Source organism: Apodemus sylvaticus, chromosome 12 (assembly GCF_947179515.1).
Source record: "Apodemus sylvaticus chromosome 12, mApoSyl1.1, whole genome shotgun sequence".
In the NCBI taxonomy this organism is placed as follows: Eukaryota; Metazoa; Chordata; class Mammalia; order Rodentia; family Muridae; genus Apodemus; species Apodemus sylvaticus.
Genome location: NC_067483.1, coordinates 66,183,933 through 66,204,773, shown reverse-complemented (window position 1 = coordinate 66,204,773; position 20,841 = coordinate 66,183,933). Strand labels below are relative to the sequence as shown.

The 20,841-nt window shown below is 44.4% G+C and overlaps 1 protein-coding gene across 1 annotated transcript in view; it reads left to right on the top strand.

Annotated features, from left to right (window-relative positions):
- Positions 1 to 2,436: 2,436 nt before the first annotated feature.
- Positions 2,437 to 20,841, top strand: part of Pappa2 (pappalysin 2) — a 262,109-nt gene continuing 243,704 nt past the window's right edge. The window contains exon 1 of the mRNA XM_052199928.1: positions 2,437 to 3,355. Within this exon, the coding sequence (XP_052055888.1) occupies positions 2,437 to 3,355 (919 nt within the window). The remainder of the gene's footprint in view (positions 3,356 to 20,841) is intronic.

The window sequence follows — 20,841 nt, the reverse complement described above, 5'->3', positions numbered from 1 at the left end:
ATCCCCCTCCCTCTCCTTCTTTCCTCTCTAGCTCCCTTCCTCGCCCCTCCTCTCCTCTGCTTTTCTGGCTTTCTCTACCCCCGACCCCCCAGTCTCAATTTCTATTCTTGATCTGCTTCAGGTGGGGAAAACTGAGTCAGAAAAGTTCATGGAGCCAGGGAAGTTATAAAAGAAGAGGGACAGTGGAGAACTTAGGGGTGTCTGCTCAGCAGTGTCCACGTGCTTGAATTGAGAGCTTCTTTGGGGACTTGCTTTGAGGCTCGATTCCATGCTACATGAGGAAAGAGGGTGCACGTGGGATGGGGTGCACAGGACACAACATTTTAAAAGCAGTTAAGTCAGCTATCAACTGGAAGGAAGGAGTTCAGAGAGATGAGGAGACCCAGGGTGAGGGAAGGACCCTGATCTTATGCCAGAGCACGCGGGCTGTGTGAGTTAGATAGGAGCAGCAGAAGCAGGGATTTTAAAAGTCTAAGTGGTTTTTCTTATTACTTGAAAGAAGGGCTCAATGGATATTTATACCTGTTTGATACTACCTGTGGGCAAGCATGCCTGCATTCTCTGCATGCGTCCATGTGTTTGTCCAGTGTGTCCGGTATACATGCATGTTCCTGTAAGGGACGGGAAGTCTTTAGGAAGGCTGGCGTCTAACACCAAGGCAAACAACGCAGAGGTTAAACTCAGTTTCCTCCCCCTCCCCCCATTTTCCCCATTCATTTCAGATCAATCAAAGAATAGCTGCCTCGGTTTAGCTGTTCATTTGTGTAAATGACTTATCTTGAGCACCTCGTGTGTTTATTTGTTCACTCGGCATATGGTGACTTTTACTAACTTTAGATTGAGAAACTTCTGAGAGAAAAAGGATGTCTATACGCTAGGAGCACACGGTGTTTCCAGTTAGTGCTTCTCGTGGCAAGGTAATTGATTTCTCCTTTCCTTCACTGTCCAAGAGGAAGTGAATTTATTATTGTCCTTTTACATCTGAAATGATAGAGTAAAATAAGGGGAAAAATGTAGGGGGCTTGTCATAAATCAAAAGGAAGAGATGTGACTGGTCTCCAAAAGGCTAGCGAGTGTTTATTGACCAGGTCCATTCAAAGTGTGTGTGTGTGTGTGTGTGTGTGTGTGTGTGTGTGTGAGAGAGAGAGAGAGAGAGAGAGAGAGGCTACATACAGAAAGGAATGCTCCCAAACAGTATTGATTGTTTTATATTGATTGTGTGGCTGTGGCTGCTGAGAGAGAAAGCCTGTGATGTTTACTGGGGAAACCAAGAGGAGTATCTGTCCCTTGTGCCTCAGAGAGGTGGGGGAAGGGGTGCTCAGGGGAAAGGAGGGGACAGGGAGTAGGAGGGGTGATGTACCAAACTTATTAGCTTTGACATCATCATTGCTTTAAATAAAAAAATAAAAACCAAGGAGATAATTATAGGCAGAGAGAGAGAGAGAGAGAGAGAGAGAGAGAGAGAGAGAGAGAGAGAGAGCAAGAGAGAGCGAGAGCAGGAGAGATCAGAGGGAACAGGTCCCTTGATGTATATGCGGTTCATCTTGGCCTTGTTATCTATCTTTAGGGACCCACCAGTCTCTCCGAAGGTGAAACCCAGGCCTCCCAGACTCATTTGAACAGTAGACCAGCAGACTGACAACCAGAGAACTTTACAGAGACTTGCAGCATACCAACAAGTTGGACAGGAATTAAAACACTCTCTTCAATAGTCAGCAACCGGGAGTGCCACGCTGCAGGAGTGCTCACCGACCCAGGCAGGCTGGGAGCTGCATGGACACCTGACTGAGGACGTCTGAGGAGAGAAAGTTAAGTACCAGTTTGGATCTTTATGCCCCCGGATTATTTTTACTTTTTTTTTTTTTTAAGAGAATAAGCATCAAATTGTGTCTCAACCTAAAAGTTTTTTTTTTCTTCTTCTTCTAGCAATTTACTTTAAGTTGAGTGTATTGTGGGTGATGGGATCTAAAAAGAGACTCTAACTCCTAGGGAAGGGAGAAGATCCAGAAGAGATCATTAGAGAATAAGATTATTTTGAATGACCAGCTGGGGTGGTGTGTGTCGGAGAGAATTTGGCTTACGTCATACATTCTCTTCTCTTATCAGTGAGGAGAGAAGTTACTGAAGGAAGGAAACCTGAGATCCCTGGGTGAAGATTCAAAGTAAGAACACTGAACTTCATTCTGAAGGACTGAAATCAAGCAAGAGAGGTCAAGGAAGAAAGTTACAGAAGCCACCACTGGGGCTAGCTGAATCCCCATGACAGGTAGCCAGGAGAGGCATTCTCCTGGGGCCACTTGAGAAAGGTTGGCTTGTGAATCCATTTCCCTGGTGACTTCAATTCCATTGCTGCTTGCCTTTCCTTCTTCTCCCCATCATTCTTGTGTGGTTCCCAGAAGCTGACTTCCGGGTTCTAAGGCGCAAACTGAGGGAGATATGATGTGTTGGAAGGTCCTCAGAATAAGCCTGGTGGTCCTGGCCGGGTGGGCATTCAGTACCACCAACTCAGAGCTGGGCTGGAAACGCAAGAAATTCCTGGCCCAGAAGGAACACCTCAACCAGGTGCTGTTGGAAGGGGAACGCTGTTGGCTGGGGTACAGGGTGCGAAGACCTAGAAGTGCTCCACAACACCATCTCTTTGGGGTCTACCCAAGCCGCCTCGAAAACTACCTAAGGTCCTATCCGGTGGGGACGCAGCACACCCAGGATGCAGAATGGAATCAGGGAAGCACAGAGACACAGGTTCGGAGTGGTGTTCCCCGAGACCTGACTGAAAACCCAGCAGGAGCAAGCAGAGACTCTCAGCAGCCAGCTGCCCCGTGGGTAGGGGATGGTCCTATTGGGCAATCGCAGCTGCTGAGAGATGATGACACTTATCTTGGCAAGGGAGGATCTAAGGAGGCTCTAGGTGAGACTGCGATTCGGGGAAGCTCAGAGATTGCTGTCTCCACCATTGCCACCTTCGCATATCAGAAGGGACCCACAGCAGAGACCCAGGGGAAGGGCCGGTCCAAGTCTAGGCTTCCTCGCCAAGTGCAGAAGAGGCAGGCAGAAGATATGACCGGAGACCCCCAGAATACCCCTCAAGATTTCCAGCTTTGGTCTAAAGACCCCCTTAAGCTTGGACATAGTGACAGTCTATTGGAGGGCACCATCCAAAATGGTAGAGGGGCCTCTGCCCGGAGAGCAGAGACCTTTAACCCCCAAGGAGGATTGCCTGTACTGTATTTCTCTGGGAAGAGGGAGCGGCTGTTGCTGCGTCCAGAAGTGCTGGCTGAGATTCCCCGGGAGGCGTTCACAGTGGAAGCCTGGGTGAGAGCAGAGGGAGGCCAGAGCAACCCAGCCATCATTGCAGGTAATGTCCTATCCTACTCCTGGGCTTTCTCGGGTCCCGGGGGTGTGGCAGACTCCATTTCTGTTGTAGGAGAAATGGAGAATAGAAAGGGGGGAACAGCCTAAAGCAGGAGAGCTAGGAAGGCTTGGCCAGAGGGGCTGTGTGGGTGTGGGGGTTATTTATCAGTGCAGAAGTAGCCGAGGCACCATCAAAGGGAAAATGACTCCTACCCAAGACATCATTGTCATTGTCGATTTCTCAGAGTTCTATACGTGGTGCTTATACTTTAGGAGACCTCCGTTTAGATCGTTCCCCCTTTTAAAGGGAACAGACTTGGATTCTTTGTCAAGGAGGGGGGGTTCATACTGCTTCTCACAGTCTAGCATGGGGTATCCAGGCACCTCTGGAAAGCAGAGGGTAGTCCAAGGATGGTAGTAGTGAATAATGTCCAGTTGGGTCCAAACAGCAAGGGAACAGGCTGCCACCCGGGAACTAGGAAAAAAGGTAGCTCCTGTTCTATACCCTAGATTCCCTTCTCTTGACCCGAACAGATCTGCTGGAAAAGGTAGACACTTGCAGGCTAGGGTCCTGACTTCTAGCCCTGGCTATTGTTGTAAAGACCTAAATAAACAGGAAAGCTTGTTTAACACAGCTCTATAATGATAATCAGAGGCATTTATTTGGGCTTGTTACCTGTGTTTATTTTGATTAACAGAAACACCTAGAATGACAAAGAAAAGAGCTGGGTTTGGAGCCATTGTTTTTCTTTTCCTATCTGAAAAAGTTGATTTCAGGCAGGAGTGAGGAAAAGATACTTTATCCCTGTGGTGTTTCCTTATTTGTTTATACACTCCCCCAAAAGAGTATGGGGACAAAAAGGCAGAAGAATGTCACAACGAGACCAAGTTACTTTATGCACCAACTAAAAAATAATCAAATACTTATCAGAAGACATAATGGCACCAATCTGGATCAGCCACACACCCTTTCCTGTTCGTCAGTTCCATTACGTTGATGGAGAAACTGAGGCAATGAGGGGCATGTCAGAACCAGGCTGGGGGCAGGGAGAGCAATGTAGGAGTTCATGAATCATTTGATATCTCAACAAACAAACAAAACACAAACCAAAGCAAACCAACCAATCAACCAACTAACCAACCAACCAAAGAAAACCCCAAAACCCAAACTAAACCAAAACAACAACAACAACAACAACAACAATCACTCAGGTTTCTAAGTGTCTCCAAATAAGTTGCAGACTAGGCAAAGAAATCAGGAGGGAAGAAGCCTCTTCCAATGGGGTGTCTCTGGAACATCCTTGTGGACACTGTGTCTCCCCCTCTTTGGCTGCGATTTCTCGTTCAGAATCTGGGATTCCCAGACACTGAGCACTCTCCAGTCATGTGGCTTTGCTTTATTTTAGTTTTGGGTGGGAGAGGGGGTGAGAGAAGGGGCCAGGCTGTAAGCTAGGTGGGGGCAGAGAAAGAGGAGAAGGAAATCCTTATTCTGGGGCCAAAATGGAAGAAATAATGAGATGATTATCTGATCGGAGTTGGCAGCTTCACAGTTTCCCCCAGATGACATCTTCGTGCTGCCTAGTCTGGCTTCCTAGTGCCCATCTGCCAAGGAGCCTGCAAGCTCGCAGTCTAGATTGAGGCCCACACGGATCTGCCTATACTTCCTCCTGCAGTAGCAACGTCGAGCCCTGGGATCAGTTCCCTGGCTGTGAAGCCTGAGAGGAGAATCCAAAAAGAATATACGTGGGAGACTATTGCTTGGGGTTATTAAAGTCCAATCCTGGAAATCAGGAACAGAGCACTTGACCTCTGTCCTTTACCTCTCCCGTCCTTCTGTCTCACCTCCTTCAGGGAGAGCTGAGGCATGGTTGGACTGCATCCTCTCAGAGCATGTAAAATTGGGCAGGAAATTGTTTCTAGCAATTTACCTTCTAAGGTTTCTTTCTCCTCAAATCCAAGTGGCTCTTGCAGTGTTCCGGGACTTCCCTTTAAGGTCTGCCTGTCAGAGGTGGGGAGCAGATGACAGCCAAGCCCTCCCCTCACCCATTCTATCCTCTGTCTTTCTTCAGACGGTGTACGCAGCCCAAATTATCAAAGGGGGTTAAAATCCCGTGGGAGGCCGGAATGGATAGCAAGGCCTCAGTTCTTTGGGCTCAGCAAGTAGACTGTTTAGGAGTTAGCATCCATGTCTACCCATTGTCTATGCTGCTATTTCCCCTGTGAATGGCATGGCTAAATATCACGAGGTTACCAAAATCAAGTTACTGGTAATAGCGACTTCGAGTGACTTGACTCTCTTTGCACAACTTTACAGCTCTCAACAATCCATCTTCCTTTTTTCTGCTGACATGGGCCCTCAAGATTGTGTGTATCTGTTCCTAGTATGGTGGGACTTGAGTTACACAGATCGACAAGGTGGAGTCAAGCTGGCCTGTAGCTCTACTGTTGCTCCTCTGAGGGTGGGCCAAGACTTGGATCTCACTCTACCAATAGATTTCAAACCTCAGGTTCCGCCCACTTAACTCTAACCAGCTTCCAAGTCCTCTACCTACCATGCTTGGGGCAGTTTTTCCTCATCAGAGACCTCAAACAATTTAGTCAATACCAGTCACAGCAAAAGAAGCCCCTACCCACAGCTATGGGACCTTAGGGAATAGTTTTAATACTGGACGCTAGGTGGCAGTGTTGTCTCGTGCACAGGAGATTATGAAGCCACAAAGTTGGGACTTTCTCTAGTTTCCTTGAGGGCTGTCCTGTCCTGGCCTCTGGGCTGTAATTTAATCACCTTCTCCTAAAATGTTGCTGGCAGGCATCCCTCAGGGTCCACTTCATGCGTCTTTTTCTTTTTTTGAAAGGCCTGTCTGGATGGCTGAAGTGACTCCCCCTCCCCACCCCTTTTCTTTTTTATTAGAGTTGTGACTAACTTCTAGCTCTAGCAAGCTCTGAAGAAAACAAAATCAGCTAGAATTACCCTCTCCCTGCACTCTAAGTTCCTGCATTCTTCGGAAACAAGTCAGACTCCAGAATGAGTTGCAAGAATGTTTTTATTGAGGATTGAGGGCAATGCAGGGTACACAAACTTCAGGTATGGAGGGGATTCTGCTGGTCATCCTCTGGGCTTTCTGAAAGGTAGACCACAGTTGCCACCCCACAGTTGGAGCAGTCTGGTGGCGGCAGAGAGAGGTCTGCTCCCTCATGTGGTTCTTCACAAAGGTAGCCAGTCAAAGGTCTGGCACTTTGAGGCTATGTGGCAAGCTAGGAGTAGCTTGAGGTCAGGAGCCCATTAGGTTGGGCCATTAGAATTTAGTGTTTAAAAAAGCCAACTTCTGTCCTATTCTGGTGTGGACTCTTTAAGGTCCAGTGCATAACCCTGAAACCATCTGAGCCGTTCCTACCACTTCAACTTCCGTTCCATCCCCCACTTCAACCCCGACATACACAAAAGAGGACATTTTAACAGGTTCCTCCGCACCCGTAATTGATTTCAAATGTTCCCTGAAGTCGCCTGGCTGAGTAACCACTTGCAGCTCTGTGCTGCAGGACACTGAGTCACTAAATCCATGGTAGGTTGGAACCTCAGCCCAGAATTCTTCATCCAACAAATATTTATTGAGTGCCTTGCCATGCAAAGTGCGGCAAGTCATTGAGGGGAACACAAAGATGTCTGAGAAACTGTCCTTGACGTGATGGCAGTTTGGTTCCTCTGAAGGCCCCGGCTTTATGCGTCCCAGTGTAGAGTCTGGGGACAGATGGACGTGGAATCAAATCTTTCTCTGATATGTACTGGGACAACTGTCTCTGGCAACCCAGCCAGCTCTTTTTCCCTGAGTTATGTTTTAATCAAACTGAAATTTAAATGGTTATTTATGTATATACATATATATGTGTATATATATATATGCATGTGCATATATATATGATTATGTACATATGTATGTATATGATTCTATTTGAAGTAGGAAAAAATTCCCAAACCAAAAAAAAAAAAAAATAAGGAGAGACCCTATAGAGTGTTTTTTATACATCATGTAGACAAACTGCGCATCACAAAATTTGGCCCAATGAAGGCTTATTTACGTAATAGTCACATAAAAGGTATTTATCAGGAGATATTCAAACTAAATTATTTTCTAATTTAAATCTAACTTTTCCTTATCAGAGATATTAACTTCAATTCCTTAGGAATTAACTCTGATAACTTATAAAATGGGAATGACTGTAAGTCGTTATTCTTTTTGCACAATATGGTCCCAAGATAAAAACTGTAGATGAAAAAGCCCAAAGGATACATTTATTATATTAAAATGTTTCATCTGTTCTTTTTATTTGAGTGGCACAATTTCAAATCAGTTGGGCAATGGTGCTAAAACCTCTATTTTATTTTTCTGAGCTGTAAGCCCTGTTAATATCTTGAAATCTGTGCTTACTTAATAGAAAAAATATACACCAATGCCTAGATTTTCTGGTAGCCCAAGTCTGCTGCCATTCGGGCATTGTTCAGAGTCTATTCCTAGCTTTTCTGTGTGAGTGACGTCTATAGAATGAGGCTTCAGGGTAAAGAGTTCTGACCACAGGGAACACAGAGTTGTGCAGAACACACAATGGCATAGATGTAAAGAGACCTCAGTGTGGCTGCCTTGATCTTACAAGCTTCGTCAGGCAAAATGCTGCATCAGGATCTTTCCCTAAGGAAAGGTCTCTGTCCCACCCGTTGGCTGCTTCCCTACACACAGTGATGGTCAAATCAGAGTGTTGGTCCTTATCAGACCCTGAGGAATCACCCTGTTCCTCTCCACATCCCCCTCCTGGATCGGGCTCAATTATTCACCGATGCTGTAGTGACGCAGCTGCCACAGAGCTGTTAGTATGAGGGCTCATGGTTGTCTCCTGGGGGTGGCCCTGCTGTTCCAGGTGACAGGGAGATGCATGGATTGTTTGTGTGACGGGAACACAAGCCTGATAGTTGTAACTTAGCTTCTTTGCACTGGAGTTTTCTTTGTGAGGCTTGGTACTCAACAAAGAAGTCAGGTGAATGTTATCTGGTCTGAGAGGTAAATCTGACCTACTATGGCCATGTTTCCATAGAGCTCTCTGATGGTCCATGTGGGGTGGGGTGGGGTGGGTGAGCTCTCTCTCTCTCTCTCTCTCTCTCTCTCTCTCTCTCCCTCTCTCTCGTTCTAGTCTTCTATAGGCTTTCTATGAATCTTTTCTAGTCTTCTATAGATTTTCTATAGGCCTTTTCTCATCTTCTATAGACCTCCTAAAGACCTTCTTGTGTTTTATGGACTTCGCATGCTTCTTGCCTTATTAGTTAGGCATAGCTCTTATTTCTATCAACATCCCCTAAAAGTCATATGCAGCTCCAACCCATATTTGTCACCCTCCAAATATCTACTATAATGTTAGCATCAAATAATTCTACAAATTGTGTTTGTAGAATAAACTCGAAGTTTAGATGGTTGGGTTCCCACTGGGGTCAGGAGAACTTTCTGGAACGGGAAGCTTTTTGTGAGGATCCAGGGCAACGGCTTTGAAGCTGTGCTGTCGCCACCTACTGCCCACCTGAAGAGCATCCGAGGGAAACTGCTGAGCGCAAGGTTGCCCACCTACCTGTCTTCCATCGGGGTACCCCTTCTTTTATGTCTATCATGTGAGCAAAAGTTTGAAGTACTTTAAGAAACTTTACTCCCACAACTCTAGAGCAAGGGCTGGCATGTTACAGCCCTATGAGCCACATCATCCCCAAAGCTGCTTTTGTAAATGAAAGGTGTCACACCACCCTCATTTGATGATGTGTTCTCTGTGGCCGCATCCATGGTGAATGGCAGAGTTTAGTGGTTGTGACAGAGACTGTATATCCTGAGAAGCCCAAAAAACGCATGGGTCTGTCCCTTCACCACGGAAGGGCAAAGTGGCCCAAGGGCTGCTCTAGAGCATTGCTTCCTGTACTTTGGGGGTGCACAGAGGTCAGCTGGGGTCCACCCAGAAGCAAATTCGAAGAGAAGCACGTTTTTCAGGAATCCAACACAGGGGCTTCAGTGACTATGGACACCATTGATATTGTCACTGACATTGACAAGGACTATGTTTGGATGGAGACCACCTCTTCCTGAAGTGGCAAGGATAAAGGGAGACCTGGCATGGTTGGCTCTGGCTCAGGTACCATCAGAGGCCTTCCAGAATATGGTTTAACTGCTTCTTTTTTTTCTCTTTCTCCCAGGGTCAGTTTAATATCGTGGGCTGATGATAACTCTCCCAGCCCTTTGCTGGCTCTTTCCACATTTTCGCTCAGAGGTTCTTTTATTGACAAAAATCTTTGCCTATTTAACCCTACTCTTGGCATCTGCTCTTGTGCCACTCTAACTCAAATGCAGGTTTGTATTCTGGTTTTCTGGGGAAGCCTGGGACTGCGTGTGTAACAAGGTTCTTAGCTTAGATAATGCAGCAGCTGCTGTATGTGCACTGTTACATACTTATGGGACTTCAGATTTATAAGCATAGGACAGTGTGTGACAGATTTTTTTTTCTGAAAAAGAACAGATGCTCAATAGTTCAGGCTTTGTAGACCATATAGAGCTTATGATGCAACCCCTAAACTCTGCAGTTAGTATGTGCACATTGCCACGGTTGATGCACGACCACATTGGTAGGCTGTGTTCCAATAAAACATTATCAAAGCAAGTGTCATGCTGGGCTTTGCTCCTCTGTAATTGCTTGCAGAGCTTTGGTGTAGAGTGTTCTTCCGGAAGGCCCTTATTCATCTATAGTTCTTCTGGCCTTGTTTCTTCATTCCCCATGATCTGCAAAAATCCATCCTTATCTATTGTGCTCTTCCTGATAAGTTCTAAGCAACAGGTTTCTGGGGGAACACTAAACCACTTAGGATTCACATGCCATTAGATTCCGAATTATCACAAAAGAGAGGAAGCAGGAAGATATAGTTCATGTGGCTCCCTTACAATACTACGATGTTCTCTGGGTTTTGTGCTAGCTGGGTACTTGAGTCAAGTCTGGTCAAGGCTCGACATCTGATTTGCTGCTTTAGACCTGAGACTCTGGAATCATCTATTAGTCTAGTGTGGTGTTGGAGACAGATGGATTTCCTCTGAGAGCAAAAGGCTGACCATCCCATTCACGACAATTCGGCCTTAATACCTTATACATGTTATTGCCTTTTCTCTCTTTGCCCCTAACCTTGTTGAGGTAAAGGGTTCTTGTAGGTTCTGTTTGGTCTAGACAGACAACATGGCAAGTGAGTATGTTGAATTCAGGTCGCATGGTAGACTCTTAGTTCTCTGTGAGGTATGACCTCTCCCAGTCCTCAAGGATGAGATGAAAACCCCAGAGACCTTTGGATGTCAGTTCTAGCAAGGAGCACAGGTTGCTAGGAGTAACAGAGTCAAGCTGTAAAGTAAGAATCACCTCTGGCAGACGGGCAAATGCAACACTTTGCCTGTAACCAGCACCACTGCATCCTTCCTCAGCCCTGCTTCCTTCCTTATGCATCTTTCCTTGTTCCTCTGGAGCTGGCCACGTGATTCATTCAGAATGTGTATGCCAAGAGGTCTGGCTCCATCTCTTTCCTGTTTTTGTTCTGGCCTTGCAGAGGCCAAATAAATACCTTATTTGGCATTTATGAAGACAAAAAGAAGAAGAAGAAGAAGAAGAAGAAGAAGAAGAAGAAGAAGAAGAAGAAGAAGAAGAAGAAGAAGAAGAAGAAGAAGAAGAGAGGGGAGGAGGAGGAGGAAAGGGGAGGAGGAGGGGGGGAGGAGGAGGAGGAAGGGAAGAAGAGGAGGAGAAGCAGGGTGCAGCAACACCTTTATTTAGATCCTGAGCCCATACACCCTGCATGTTCAGGAGTTTGAGTTCCTGATGTCACAAATAAGTACATAAATCTCATGATTCTGCCCTTGAGGCCCCGGAGCTAGGTTACTCTGGGACCTCGTCAAATCTGTTTCTGTTCACCTCACACACACCCTCACCCTGTACCTTCCAGAGAGCATATTTCTTTGCCAAGTATGTGTCCCTCAAAATAACAACATTCCTCACTTCCCCTGTTTACTACCTGCTTTAAAACAATCTTACTTAAAAAAAATAAGGAAAGAAAACAGTTAGGAAATAAAATTCAAAGCAAACAAGACCAGTTTTCTCTCTGACTCAGAAGTGAGTGATGGGGTAAAGCGGTTCTTCTCAAATATACAATACAGCAACTGCAAGCAAAGCTTCAGAGCGTTTTGAAGTTGAAGCATTGCCATGGCAACCAGTTGGGAGAGCAAGGCCAGTTCTTGTGGCTCATGTCTAGATTGGAAGTCCAGGCAAGGGATCCGAGGTGAAAATCAAAGAGCTTTACCACTGATTAGACATCCCACCTCTTAGCCATAACTGTACGCTTTCCCTCTTTCATTCAAGAACTTTCCATACATTTGAAGCAGATTATGAACGATGTTTTGTACTGTACATGCTCATTCATTCATTCATTCATTCGTTCAACATTTATTGAGCTTCTGTTAGGCAAAGTACCAGATATTATGACCCATTCTAGAGAGTTAAGAATAAGAGCTGTGTCTCCAAGATGCTCACAGTCAGGTGAAAGACTTTTTATAAATTATGTACATGTTCATTTTAATTTAAATCTATACTGTAAATTAATATGGCACTACATTTCTTTATCTTAGCTACTTCCCCAACCATGACACTGAAAGACCAAGATTTATTTTAAAGCTTCACTTCAATACCTGGGCAGTCTATCTTAATCCCCATAATACTGACATTTATGACCTTCCATTCTCCAGCTGAACTCTATGAATTCCTTCCTCCTTCCTACAGTAGGCTCAATCTTCCCCTCACCTTCTCCCCTTTCCCTGCCTGGTGGAAGTCCCGCCCTATTCTCTCTTCTGCCCAGCCATTGGGTGACCAGCTTTTATTGGCAAGGAAGAGAGTAAATGGTAAGCATTGTTTACACAAACTTGAGAAAGGTGATACAAAGGCAGAGAAATCAGCATTTGAATAATGCAAGGGTAAACTTTACCTTGGTGCACAGAAACACAATGCCTACAATTTATATAATCTTCCTCATGGGAGTGAACAGCTCTATATCAATGAAAGGTAAACAGAGTCAAGACTGGCAGCTGAAGAATGGGGTGGGGGTGCAAAAGGGAAGAATAATGTTGGATGGCACAGCTATGCCAAGAAACCCAGGTCGGAGGTGGGGATTTGATTCTCAGCAGTTGTGGGAGTCACAGACTAGTTTAAGGAAGGTTATTTCACTCCAGTTGGGTAGAAAAACAGATAATTCTGGTAGTCCAGTTATTGATGAGAGGTAAAGGCACATTCAGTAGGATCCTAAGGAAGGATGCTGTCAGGGTAAGTGCAAACTTAGATTTTATTTTGTGTTAACAGAGATCCAGGACTTGGGACACAATGTAAAAGAACCAGTAATCTAGAGAGAGTGGTAGCAGAAACATGGGGAAACCATGGAGGACAAACAGAAATGTTAAGTGGGCAAACGTTGGCTCAGTTACTGTAAGGGACTTTCATAGCGAGGTTTCCTTGGCAACTTGCATAATGCTGACTTTGTGTCACGTACTACAGCAGTCAGTGTAGACATTTCCACTCAGGTGTTCCTTGGGATAACTTGAAGAGGGAAATAGAGAGCGGAGAGCTCAGAAAGAAATGGGACACTGCCCGGGGGCATATAGCTAGTGCCCTCCGAGCTGAGGCTCTGTAGCCTTCCTAGCCAGAACCAAGGTCTCCAACCTGCTGGAAAGAGAGCTGAAGTCTGAGTCTGAGTCTCCTGCCTCACAGGCATCCCTCTTTTAAGCCACTCTTTTCTGTCTCTGTGAAAGGTTCATCTCCTCAGGCTGCACTACTATGTCTGGCTTTGAAATAATTTTAATTGAATATAATGTAGACTTATGGATGGTTCCTAGCTTAATTTATTTTTCCATTCACTCACACACTAGATTATTTATTCAGCAGGTGTTTATTGAACATGAAGTAGGCATTCAATAGCTGTTTCTGAAACTAAAACAAAATAACCTACTTCTACTTCTAAGTATAATTCATGATCCTTAGAATAGTTATAATCCTAAATCATAGCAGTTGTCTATCTTAGACACTATTTATTTCAAGGCACATCAATAATTTGAAATAATTGTACAATAGACTATACCTACAATCCTTATAATCCAGCTCATGGCATAGATCCTGAGGGTCAAGGTACGGCGGGCCAAGATTTCCTCCTTGGGTTTGGTGGTCTGGCTGAGTCCTTGGACAGAGTATGAAATGTCATTGCCTGAACTCAACCAGGGGAAGCTCATGACAGAAGACAGGCATGACATCCTGGCCTTACTCCCTTTGTCTTTCTGTTCTCAGCATTTCTAGGAAATGCGTAGCACTATACGGGTTGTGCTGATGAAACCTAGGCCCTGAGATCATTGCTTCTGTTTCTGGCACTTCTTTTAACATGCTTCCTCCTGACTCTGCCTTCAACTAGCCAGAAGCATCCCTCAAAGTTCCACCAGGTCTGCTTAGCAGGTGAGGCCTTAAGGATCTCTCATTAGCATCTCTGGACAGCTCTAGAACTCAGTACTTTCTATGTTACACAGCGCCATGGCAGATCCTGGAACAGAGTGGATATCTTGTTTGAATGAATAGATAAAGAATATTCTGGACCTTGTACACACAGAGCTTGGCCTCTTCTGAGTACTTAATAGGACTGTATCTCAGAGTTATGGGCTTTCAGGGAGTTTTTTCTTTCCTCCCCACATAGACTACCTGTTCCTTGCCTCTGTGTGGACAATTCCTACGGCTAAATGTCCTACCCACAACTCTTCCTCCACTGAAATTTATTACCAGTGACTGGTGGGAACCAAAGCCAGATCTAGAGTCTGGACTTCTAGCTTCAAGCCTTTTACTGTGAAATCCCTCATCTGTAAAATTGGAATGTTAGTAATTTTGCTCTAAGAATAGCGATTAAATTAAAGGAACTGCAAGTTTGAAGTTATGCCTGTAGGTAGTAAGTCCTTGCTCAATGCTGGTGGTTATTTTCCTCATTGGTGGTGCACGGAACTCTGCCAGGTAGGCTCCCCTAGTCTGCGATCCTGCCTTAGGCTTCTCTTCCTCACGACCTTCCTTACAAACATGCAACCTCACAACCTACAACTTCCTCAGGCCTGACCACTTGTTGCCTGAACATCCTTGGAGGACCATTGATGGAATTATTTGAGGCGAAACCTTAATCACCTGAATCCTAGGTAACCAGCAACCTTAACAAATGAACAATTTGATTATCCTGCCTTTTAGGCAATAGAGGGACAGAACTGCAAGATGAGACTGAAAATGAATCCTAGTAGCGAAGACCCATCATTAACATGTGGAATAACCCAATTCTCTCCACTTTCTATGGCCATAGTGTAGGTAGTGAGAACCAATTGGGATAGGGAGAGAGAGAGAGAGAGAGAGAGAGAGAGAGAGAGAGAGAGAGAGAGAGAGAGAGAAACCAAGATTCCAGACACTGGCTGTTCATGCAACACCCTAGTGAGGCATACAGAGGTAAAGACAGTTTTTCTAGAGTCAAACAGGAGTAGCCTAGGGACATACCCCCAAGTTTCTTAGCTTCTAATTTGGTTTTAGCCTTTTCTGGCTGCTTTGGTTTAATTTAAATTTCTCATTGGAAAGTAGAAGAAAAGACTTTATGAATATTTTCAGTAAGATAGAATTAAAAAAATGTTTTTAGTCTTTATTTAACCCTAATTATCCATTCAACAGATCACATTTTTCTCTTTCCTAGAGACCAAACAGTCAGACTCATTTCAGGCAGGGGTTTACCTAGAGGTTAACACTCAGAGAATGCTCTTTGAACACAGGACTCTGCAGACTCACCTGAGTTCAGTTTGAGAACACAAGGCATGGGTCTCTGTCACCATCAGACAGCTGAACAAAGCCATTATGAATATTTAAGACTGACTTCATAACCTTCACATGTGTAGGCCCTAAGTGTTCTGTCTTCCAGTGCTTTCTTCCTGGAAAGCAGAGGCCTCCGAGGTGACTTGTGTCTGCACGGCAGAAGCATGGCCATTTAGCTGTTATTAAATGAGCACAGGCCTTGCGTATAATCAGAATGATTCTATTAGCCAATGGGCAAATGATTTCTGCTACAAGAGCAGTGCATGTATTGCTTTAAGAAAACCTCCTATGTGTGTTCTTTTGTGACTGGGTCACCTCACTCAGGATGGCATTCTCCAGCTCCACCCATTTGCCTAAGAATTTCATGAATTCATTGTTTTTAATAGTGGAGTAGTATTCCATAGTGTAAGTATACCACATTTTCTGTATCCATTCCTCTGTTAAGGGATATCTGGGTTCTTTCCAGCTTCTGGCTATTATAAATAGGGCTGCTATAAACATAGTGGAGCATGTATCCTTATTACATGCTGGGGAATCCTCTGGGTATATGCCCAGGAGTGGTATAGCTGGGTCCTCCAGTAGTATTATGCCCAGTTTTCTGAGGAACCAGGGGGAGGGAAGATGGCTTATGGGACTTTCGGGGAGGGAGGATCCTGGAAAGGGGAAATCATTTGAAATGTAAATAAAGAGTATATCGAATAAAAAAAAAAAGAAAACATCCTATGCAAAGTTTCTTGTTAGAACAAGAAGTGGTTCAATGTGAACGTCTCTCCTCCAAGCTTGCTTTAACCTAGGACTTCTGAGTATTGCCAGAATATTGAGTATTGTATGAACTGTTTAAATACTTCCTAGAGTGGTATTGATTCTGCCAACTGACCCTACTAAAAGGAAATGCTAAAATAAACTTCTGAGGGGCTCCCCACAGTCATTTATTCCATGGAGGAATTGAACAGTAGGAAATTAGAATATCTGTGCTTCAAGAGCATTAGAAAAGAGAGTTCTTGGGGAGATCTTGGTAGAGGTGGAGAAGGTTGGAGAAGTGGCAGTGTCTGTGGGGAAGGGTGCTATTGTGTGGCTGTGCCTCTCTGAGGACTACTAGGCTCTGGAGGGTATCATGTCAAATGAACATTTGCCCTTTTGTGGGCTCTCCCTGGTGTATGACTCTGCTTCCCTGAGTTTGCATCTCTTTCCTTCTGCACTTGGGAATTTACATTCTGCTGTCCTGCTGGCTTTCCTGTTTTTGTTAAGGTGAGGAGATAGCAGCTTTCAACTTTTGATGAGAAACAGCAGGCTGCTTGACTCCTGTCACACTATAGATACTCACTACTGGCTAGCTCTTAAGGGAATTCTATAGCTGCAGTGATCAGCATAGCTCACCACACTCAGGGGCTTTCAAACTCTTTCTTCTGGAAGGCAATTAGAAATGACCCAATATTTATTGACATGCCAATAAGTAAACAGATAAATAGGCAAATAAACAGAATTTCTCAAGTGTTCAATTACTCAGGAGACTGCCTTCTCCCTCTCTCCCAACCCTTTCTTGGTAGCAAAGACTACACAGAAGGAACATTTCAATACTTATTAAAATTCTGTTATTACCTCATGTGAGGAAAAAATAATTTAGTATTGCTCAAATATACTGAGATGACAGATGATGCCTGGCAAAGTACTGAGTCTGGAGGAAGTTTCCCAGATGAGTTAGAGGAACAAGGGTCAGCAGGGCTCTTTATCCTTTTTTGTCCCCAGTAGTTAGTATAAGGTGAGGTGAGAGTCACTATTCCTCTTTATAGGCATAGACTTTGGGGGCAGAGCCCTGCTAGGTCAGCTTAGTAGCTGTTCCCTCTGTGGGAGAGAATTGTAGAGGGAGGAGGATAAAGTAATTTTTTTTCATTAGGGAAAACACAGTTGTTCTGTGACATGTTTTCAGTTGGAAGAGTACCTTTGACAACTCTGCTAAAAACCTCCTGTGGATCCAAGCTAGCAATAACTTATTTATTTCTAGTATGGGCAAGGTGCTGGCCTTGATACAATGGGAATCAAGGGAACTATAAGGCAGGGTTGCCACCTGTCAAGGAGCTTGCAAATTTGTTGAAGAGATGGACCTCCGTGTGTGAAAATGATGATGTTAGCAACAGATACGGGCACTGACTGCTTAATGTCGATTATTCTTAATTGTATTTGTCTATTTTATCTCTTTTATGCTGTAAGTCGGTGCTACTGTGTTATCTCCATTCTATGGTCTGGAAACAGATATGGAGGACTATCTTATGTTGTCCAGCGTCATGGAATTATTGTTTGTCTGGTCCAGTTGCTCTGCCTCACAGCCTTCTCCTTCATATAGAAAAAGAAATATTAAGCAATCTTTGAGTTTTCAGCTGACTGTTGGGCTGGCCATGCTTGGCCATTTGTGGGTCTCCAAGGCCTTGCTGAGGAGATGTAAGGGTGCTGAGACAGGAGAGGGATATTCTAGCACTATCCTGGAAATTCTGAAGGCTCTGACCATTCTTCTCCCAAGGCACATTACAACTGAAATTTGACTATCCTGGCAGCTTCTCTGGCTTCTGTGGATTATTTACTTTCTTTCTTATATAGTTGTGTTATATAGTCTCTACATAAATTTTCACCCCCAGGCACCGTTGATCAACACTTAACCTCAAACAGTTTATTCTGACTTGGAGTCTTGCTATTCAGAGACTAGGATGTAGCTAAATATATTCTTAGTATGTGTACTGTGTATTTGGTCCCTAGAAGCATCAGAAAAAAGAAAAAAAACAAAACGATGAATCAAGAAGGATAGCTCAGTGGTAGAGCTCTTATCTAGCACATGTCAGGCCAGGATTCCATTTCTAGCATGATGATAACAGGCACAGCTACTGCCATAACTACCACAGGGTTCTGCTATTCATGGGGCACTGAGTTCAGCATCTGGCCTTCAAGGTGTCACCTGCAAGTCTGTAGGAAGGCACAGTTGCAGGTCCTGCTTGAATGACACTGAATTAGGATCTGTATGTATTCAGATCTAGTTAAAGCCTGCAGATACCAGGTACAGGCAGAAGGTATGATTTCAGATCAGCTCCCTGAGCTACCCCATCTCCACCAAGTCACAAGATTAACCCCAAAAGTAGCTAGTCTATATTGATACAGCACCAGGACCTATGCTAACTACTTTCTCTAGGATCACCTTTGAGCCTCTTTTTATAAGGCTTCTTCCTTCTTTAGGTTCTTACATTCCACTGTTTCCTTTCCTGCTTTCTCAGGCAATTTCAAAGCAGCCTTCTCAGTGCCTGCTGTATGCCTGGGTGGCCTGCGGGGAGCCAGGGAAATCCTCCCATCCTGGCTTCTATCATTTAAGCCTCTGTTGAAACCATGACTAAAGGAAAAGTATTCTGTAAAGAGAGGCTGACATTTTTGCTGGAAAGATGCTGGGGAGATGGTCCCCACGAGACTCTCCTCAAGTCTGTGCTGTAATTTGTAAAGCGTTGGACTCAGAGATGAAAGGTTGTGCCTGTTGCTGTCTTGAAAGAAAGTTATTTGGAACAGCTGAAAAGCACCTCCTCGGGCTTGCCCATGGCACTTTCTACCCCTCTTCCTGCTCATATAGCTTGTAACTGCCAGCTTTACTGCTTTGTGATGGATAGCCTTTTCCTTTGTCCTGTCTACTCTTCCACAATCTTTCTGCTCTGCGTGCGAGCATGTGTGTGTGTGTGTGTGTGTGTGTGTGTGCTGAGGGGAGGGTGCTGGATGTTGAGTAAGTAGTTCTGTAGAAGATATCATATAGATGTGTGGGGTAGACCTAGGCATACTATCCTAGGCTTCTGCCTTCTATCAGGCTGATTTATGATCATGACCTAATCTGCTCTCTAACCCCCCAGTTCGTTCTTTTCCATTTTCCTCCTAAAAACAAACTTGCACCATACAGCATGTTTTTGCAGTTCCCAGAGTTGATGACACCCTGTGTGACTCTTCTGTTTTGATATCCAAACCTTACCTTCCTGGAAGCAGATGAAGCTTCTCCGAGAAGCAGAACTCTTGCTCCTGATTTTAATCCCCGAGAGGTAGAGTAAAACCCTTGCCATGGGGTTTTCTTGGAAGTTAGGTTCTACAGCTGTGTCTTTGCCAAGAGCATCATTTCTGCCCAGACCTTACCTCCCCACCCCTGTTACCCAGGCTTGCTCTTAAGTGAACTCTTCTATGAGAATCTGCCATGGATAAAGGAGCCTCCAGGGGAGGGCTTTGCCCAAGAAAAGCTCTAAACAATTTTTAATCACACGTGTCATCATTCGACTGTGTAGACTTCAGAAGAAAGTGGCTCATGATAGAAAAACTCATCTAACATCCTGAAGAAAGTCAATAGCTATAATTGTATAGCATGGGTCACACCTAAGCTCTCTTAATTTCTATGCATCACATCCAACTTTAGGGTTATTAGGGTCCCCAAGGTTTGATGGTAGCACTCTGCCAGTTGGGACTCTCCCCACTCAGATTTCTATAACAGAGTAGATACAGCAAAGGAACAAAAAAATCCATCATTTCTTCATCCTGTGGGAATCATAGATGTCTAAGCTAAACCCAACTTTTATCAGCAAAGTCCCCAAAGGCCTAGATAAATAGGCTAAAAAACAGTAGCAGTACAGCAAGGCTCAACACGCTACCCACTTCAGTGAGGATGGTCAAGATTAAGGACATCCCAAACAAGATGAAACATGAGGTAATTTTGGAAGAGAATCCCAATAGATTGGAGATATTTCAGATAATATGATGGCTATGATGTCATTTGTGGTTCTTGGATTATAGTGGGAGTGTTGTTAAGAAGAGAGTGTGCTTATGGGAATGTGCTTAATTGAGGAGATAAAGGAGAATGGAGGACCTGAGCTTCTCCAAGAGGGAGAAGGCAGATCTATAGAGAAGGAAGTGAGTCACTGGCAGTAGAGAGATGGAGACAGCTTTTTGTTGTTTTCTTCATGGTTGGGCTCCTCTTTCATCCATTACATATTTAATCATGAAATGATGGAAGAAGCCACTGTCAAGCCAGTTTCCACCTTCTGGTTCTTCACAATGCCTTTCCTCAGCCCTCTTCTCTGTGGCCACAGCTCTCGATTCAACATAACAATTATCCCTGGTCTTGGGATCCTTACGACTTGGTAACTGATTGCTATAGATCACAAATAAGCTTGTGGGCTGCCTAGAAATCTTATCAAATATTCAACAAAGCTGTTGGTTAGTGTAGGTTCTGGCCTATGTCCTTGCTAGTTACTTGCTTTCTCCTTCAAACTATTTCCAGGTGTGGCTTTGGGTCTGGTGCATTTTTCCAGGAGTCACAGGGGGGCAAAAAGCAATCTTTAACTCTCTTAATGCCACACTCACCAGCCCATGTAGCTTTTTTTGGGTGCCAAGCAATAACATCTTTTTAAAAATGATTTGAAGTATTTTGCTGTAGTAAAAAGGAGATGGGCGTTTTGGTTGAATAGGATTTGGTCTCTGTTTTCTGGCACTTGCTAGATGTGAGACTGTGAATCAATTTTCCCATCTTCCAATGTTCAGCTTTTGGTCCTCAGGGAAGGATATCCCAATTCGGCTCAAATA